Raw genomic sequence first — 6,270 nt, 5'->3', positions numbered from 1 at the left:
GATTTTATCTTCTTTTTAAGGCAATTTTATGTTTATTTTTTCCATGCCAAGATATTTTTAGTTTTATGTAAAGGTTCCTAATGTAAAGGTTCCTATATATATATATATATCCTATATATATCTTAATAAGAAAAACTTTATGTATGCATATATCGTATAAAAGTTTTGATAAAGTTTTAGCCCAAAAATATGCATTATTTAATCTCTTATCTTTTTTCTTAACTAATTTTTCTCTGTAAGAAATTTATTTTATATTTATTTTTCCATGCCAGGATATTTTCAGATTTATATGTATAGTCTACATTAGGCGTCCTATATTCTAAGATTTCATCTTTTTTTCTCGAAATTTTTAGCTAATCTCTTTAATATACCAATTCTATATATTTGTTATATGTTATTATACCATGCCAGGATATTTTCAGTTCTATGTATTTGGTCTATATTGGAGATCCTTTATTCCATATTTATTTATTATATACCAGGATATTTTAAGTTCATATATTTGTTCTATGTTAGGGTTCCTATATAATATATTTGTTAGTTCCAGGATATTTTTTGGTTTTATGTATATGATCTATATAAGGGATTCTTTATTCTATACTTATGATACACGATATCTTTAGCTCTATGCATTTGATCTATATAAGGTACCCTATATTCTATATTTATCAATTCTACTTCAGGAAATCCTAAACAGGACGAAACCAAAAACTAGATATTGCCTATATACTGCCAACTCTAGATCCCTATAAAGGTCATATATATTTCTCAAACTTGTCATATTCATAACAATTTCCACGTCCACGTCCATCAACTTTCCGATTTAAAAACTTTTCGGCTTTTGCGTTTATTTTGGGGAAATTGAAATGCCATTCATGAAATTGAAACCTCAACAAATCGATTTATGAGAATTATAAACGCCCCGCCCCCCGCCTCCGCCCTACTCCATCAAAAGGGACATGAACACGAGTTCTGGTGAAATATTGTGAGGGACGTGGACGACGTGCATGTGAAGTGAATTTCACAATTCCTGGACTGAAACAATCGGACTGACAGTTTTATAATAACACTCGAGTGAAATTGAATTGAATTCAGGACGAATGGCAGGGCACTTATCGGGCTTGTTGGGGGCAGATGCGGGCTAGGTGCCGCAAATAGAAACGCGTGACTCCAAAAATAACTGACCCACTTAGGCAGCCAGCGGCTGGCCGTAAGCCTCTGTCTGCTGCCCAGACGGCGTTGCATGTTCATGTGCCTGGACAAAGAGACAGCCGTAGGAGCAGCAGTAGCAGCAGGAAGGAGCAGGAGGAAGGAGCAGGAGGAAGGAGCAGCAGGAGCACCATCAGCGTCGAGCATCTTCATCATCTTCGGCTTCATTGTGCAGTTTTAGTGAATGGTTTTTACGTGTGTCACAATGCGCAGACGCCTTTCCATCGATTTAGCCTCTGCTCTTTGGGGAGAAGAGCGCGTGCTCTTAGGCGAACTCTTGGGATAGGGCATGGGAGTAGGTAGCTAGATATGTACGGCTGGAACATGGGATGCAAAAATCAACTGCGTAGTAAGCAAAAGTCAGCAGCGAGGTGCGACGGGTGCGAGACAAAGAGCTCAATTTGGTTGAGCCTGATACGAGGATAATGCTCGCAGCAGCAGCAGCAGCAATTTTAATGCGCAGTTTCCCTCTTCCATTTTTTGTCTGCTTCCTCTTCTTTTTTGGCAATGAAAACGAACTTGAGAGCTGGGGACTGGGTTCAGGCATGGACTGCTGTGTAGGTCAGTTTGTTAGTCGGCTGTACTTTCGCTTGCCCCACACGCACACACAGACACACACATGCACACGCACACACGCACACACACACACATGCACATGCACGGTTTGAGGGGTGCAACAATAATCGAAATTGGCATGCAAACAGCTTTATCCTTGGCACCAAAATAGTGCATTGCCCGTTTTGACAGGATGTTGATGTTGATGCTGTTGCAAGGATAATGCCATGACGTACGCTAATTCAACCTTGAAACGCTGCTAAATCAGGCGCGTGTCCTACGCAAAGTAAAGGACGGACAGGTATTATTAATGTGACCAGCAGACTTATTTTTACTTATTTTTACCATACAATAAATATTTAACTAAGATCTCTTATAGTTTAGTCTTAGCTAACGAATAGTAATAAACACATTGCATAAGTACTACAAACACATTAATTTCAATTACGGCAATTAAGTTTTCGTACTCTCTCAACTAACTAACGGACAAGTGCAATGAACCTGCCTCAAGGTGTGCGCTCTTTAAGGCCAATTACATGCATAAATGTTATGCAGAATTCCAATGTTTACTTACACGCTTGAAGGCGCAGCCGAACGTGGCATACGAATAAACAAAAACAACATAATTAACACACAAACAAAAAAACTAAAGCACAGCAAAATAAATTTAAGGCGCACAAATTTGTTTTGTGGCGGCCGGTCGATAACGATTAATCGTACTCGTTCGATAAAAACATGCACCGTTCGATAGACAAAACAATCGCATGCACCTGCAATGCATTTTCCAATGGGCAAGCAATTCGCAGGACCTATTAAAATCTGTTTTCTATTAAATTAAAATAGTTTTAAGTTAGTGAAAATTAAGTATACCAATTGCAATGGCTTTTCTGTGTCCGGTGCGCATGCGGCGCGATAAAAAGAAAGGTACGCATGCGCAGCAAAAGAAACAAATAATTATAAATGAAAGACTCAAACGACAAACTTGTTTTCCCACAGCCACAAATGCGAACATCGAACGGGATCTGGCGCCCGTGGGCATGGGCCGCATAACAGGCTCCTCCAGCATAGAGACTCTGGTGCGTGTGGGCATTGAGAAGGAGCACGGACTCAGGTAATCAATTTAAATAGATAAACATATATAAATATATATATATCATATTGCCATTGCAGTCCCGATTCCAAAATGGTTGTGCTGCACGACTTTACGCCCTGCGTGGATGATGAGCTGGAGGTGAAGCGCGGCCAGCTGGTGAATATATTGTATCGCGAAAACGATTGGGTCTATGTTATTGGGCAGGATTCACGTCAGGAGGGCTTCATACCCTTCTCCTACTGCGCGCCCTACAACACACAGCTGGCGGAGCTGGCCATAAAGAAGAAGCTGCCGCGGGAACAGTGCCCCGAGCAGCCGCACGAGGAGAATCAGCCGCTGCTGAGCGTCGGCGTTGACAACAAACTGGATGTGCTGTGCGATGAAGCGATCGCTGTGGGCACAGCGCCGGCAGCCAACAATCTGGAGAGCAATCTGCATGTGGCCATGCCCGAGTGCACGCCCTTCATCAAGGAGCCGTCGGGACGTTGCATAGTGCTCTACACATTTATTGCACGCGATGAGAACGATTTATCTGTGGAGCGTGGCGAATTCGTGACCGTGCTGAATCGCGAGGATCCCGATTGGTTCTGGATAATGCGCAGCGATGGCCAGGAGGGCTTTGTCCCAGCCAATTTCATCTATCCCGCCGACAGTGTGCGCGTGCTGCAGCAGCAGAAGGCAACGCCAACCGCGGCGCCTCTCAACGAAAGCAACATGCAGCATCATGCGAATCTAACGGGTGGCGGCCTGAATGCCATGGAAAGCATGCTCCAACAGCAGGGACAACAGGCCCAACAACAACAACAACAGCAGCAGCAGCAACAACAACAGCAGCAACAACTGGGCATAGGCACAGATGATTTGCGCTACCATGGCACGGAGCTGGTCATGCTGTACGACTACAAGGCGCAGGCGCCCGACGATCTGTCCGTGCGTCGCGGCGACTGGATCTATGCGGATCTAAACAATCAAACCGTGGACGGCTGGCTGTGGGCATATGCGCCCAAGACGCGCAAATACGGCTTCATACCCAAGGCCTACGCACGGCCGCCGGCGATGACGAGCCTGTGATCGAGATTCGGGCCAGTTTAATAGTTATATAGCTTATTTATAGATCTAGTAGATTTTAATTAAATATTATTATTGTAAATTTTATTGTGCTAATTGCTAAGTTTAATGTTCAGCGCGTAAAAATCCGCATATATATATATATATATAAAAATATTTGTATTTTCTTTAAGACTTAATATCAAACTGAATACTAAAGCACTTCTGATGTGTATATTTATGTGTATAGTGAGCCTTGTGGATCGCCTGATATGCACTTGGGAGAGATATATGCCGTGCGAGTGTATAGAGTTATGCTCAGCATAATATTGTACACACACGCACACGATGAGCCTTGTTGCCTGTTCCTAACTATTTTAGCGCCGAGCTGTCGTTTGCCGAGGAGCAATGCGAGCAGTCCAGGTTGAGATTTCTGTCGATTGCATGGGTTTATATATATACATAGGCATATTTATATATCTCAAATGTTTGGCTTACTTTAGTTCCTCTGTGAGCTGCTCCTTGTCGATCATTTCCTCGCGCAGCTTCTGCTGCAAGCTGAGTATGAGATCGTTTTTGGTTTGAATCTGCAGCTTCAGGTGCGCTATGGTCTCCTCCTGGGCCTCGAAGATTGCCTGTAAGTTGGATTCTCATTAGTTATATTAAGCTTTTACTATATCTCTCTCCGCTTCTCACCCGACACTCCTCCATGGACTCCGAGTAGGAGGGCGGCTCGTCCAGGCAGAAGAACTCGCGCACCAGCTTGCACTTGCGTAGCTGTTCCTTGGCCAAAATCGAGTTGACAAACATCTGCAGGCCCTGGACGCGATTGTCCAGAAAGACAGCATTGAAATTGTCACCAAAGAGCTTCTTGCGCGGCAGCAACAGATTGATGTGCGGAAAGGCCTGCTTCAGCTTCCCATTGAGCCGGACAAAGTCCGTGTACCTACGCATGACCAGCCAGCAGTCGTTCGTATCGGGATTCTCGACGCGCAGCTTGTAGACGGTGAAGCGTGCACGCTCCTCCATCACCTCGTAGCCAATGATGGGGACGCGGAGCGGCGCATTTGGATCAACGGGCGCTGCGGCGCTGCTCGACGAGAGCGTCATCTGGCTGGCAAACATGGAGCTGGTGCGTCGCGAATAGGCACCGCCGCCGCCGCCGCTGCTCTGGCTGTAGCCCATGCTGCACTCGCTCATGCGGCGCGGCGCACGGCCTGCGCCCTCCAGCTGCACAACGGTCAGATCCCGATGGGAACGCGCACCACCCAGCATGGCGTTCGGTCGTCTGCTCGGCGGCTGCTCGTAGCTATGCGAACTGATGCGCTGCAGGCACACCTCGGACTTTGCGTTGGCCGCGGTCAGGCGTCGAAATCGTTGATCGGCCAGATTTACTGCGCGGGCATCGCTCTCCGATTTGCGGCGCAACAGGTGAGTCCTGCTGGTCCTTTGAAATTCCGTTAGATCCGGATTGGAATGTGTGCCGCGTCCCAGCAGCTGGCGCTGCCGCAACAGCTTTCGTGTGCTGCTGCTGCTGCCAGCGATAGATTTGCTTAACGAGCGTTTCGGTGACGTCGTCGCTGGGCTGTTGTTGTTGCTGCTGCCGCTGCTGCTGCTGCTGCTGTTGGCTTTCTTGAAGAGCGTTGCTTTAGCGTTGCTGACAGAGCTCTGGCTGAATTGAGTATCCCGCTTCCTGAGTGCACGCAGTGACATTGCTTTAATTGTTGAGCTGATGCGAAGAATGTTGCCTATTGCCACATGACTGTTAATTGTTCAGCCCGCATCGTCTATATATATACATATATATATATATGTATATCTATGCTTAGCTTGTTTTCTTTTCGCACAAACTAATACGAGCTGCGTAGTTCAGCGTTGAACCAGTTCAATGAACTGAGCGCTCGCTTGAAGTTGGCTGCGCGCAGAGTGGGGTCACACTCATTTGAAGTTGGCTGCGCGCGTAGCCAGTGCTGCCAATGTACATGAAAATGACAATTTAGTCCATGTTAAACAAATTCAAATATTAAATCAAACGAAAATACTCCCTTTTAAAGTTCCCTTGCTTGCAAACCAAATCAGTATGAAAATAACAATTAATAAGCTGCGCACGAAGCATATGAAAAACAGCCCAGTCGACAATTTAGTTGACGAATTTTAAATGTAAATTTTAAGCAATGCAAATGAAAGGCTGCGCGCGAAGCCAGTGCTGCCAATGGGATTTAGTCGATGTACAACAAATTCAAATATTCAGATTTAACGTGCCTTTGCTTCTAAACAAAATCAGACGCAAAATAATGATTAATAACATGAGCGTGAAGCCAAGGCTCATGATAAATCATTTTCTATTTATATTTAAATATAAAAGA

General features: G+C 45.0%; 2 protein-coding genes across 2 annotated transcripts; one reads left to right on the top strand and one right to left on the bottom strand.

Annotated features, from left to right (window-relative positions):
• The first annotated feature begins 2,527 nt into the window (after positions 1–2,527).
• Dlish (Dachs ligand with SH3s) lies at positions 2,528–4,081 on the top strand. The gene is made up of 3 exons (XM_064688216.1): positions 2,528–2,688; positions 2,761–2,875; positions 2,935–4,081. The coding sequence occupies exons 1-3, from the start codon at positions 2,643–2,645 to the stop codon at positions 3,926–3,928; spliced, it is 1,155 nt and encodes a 384-aa protein (XP_064544286.1). The 5' UTR covers positions 2,528–2,642; the 3' UTR covers positions 3,929–4,081.
• Snx16 (sorting nexin 16) lies at positions 4,068–5,768 on the bottom strand. Its single transcript, XM_064688215.1, has 3 exons — positions 4,601–5,768; positions 4,403–4,539; positions 4,068–4,337 (listed from the first exon to the last, which is right to left on the bottom strand). The coding sequence occupies exons 1-3, from the start codon at positions 5,615–5,617 to the stop codon at positions 4,277–4,279; spliced, it is 1,215 nt and encodes a 404-aa protein (XP_064544285.1). The 5' UTR covers positions 5,618–5,768; the 3' UTR covers positions 4,068–4,276.
• Between the last annotated feature and the right edge of the window lie 502 nt (positions 5,769–6,270).

This window comes from Drosophila montana, unplaced genomic scaffold (genome assembly GCF_035044405.1).
Source record: "Drosophila montana isolate Dmon_TW-CO22-7 unplaced genomic scaffold, ASM3504440v1 contig_3200_1, whole genome shotgun sequence".
NCBI lineage: Eukaryota > Metazoa > Arthropoda > Insecta > Diptera > Drosophilidae > Drosophila > Drosophila montana.
Note: the sequence above shows the minus strand (reverse complement) of the source record. Positions and strands in the feature narration are given on the sequence as shown.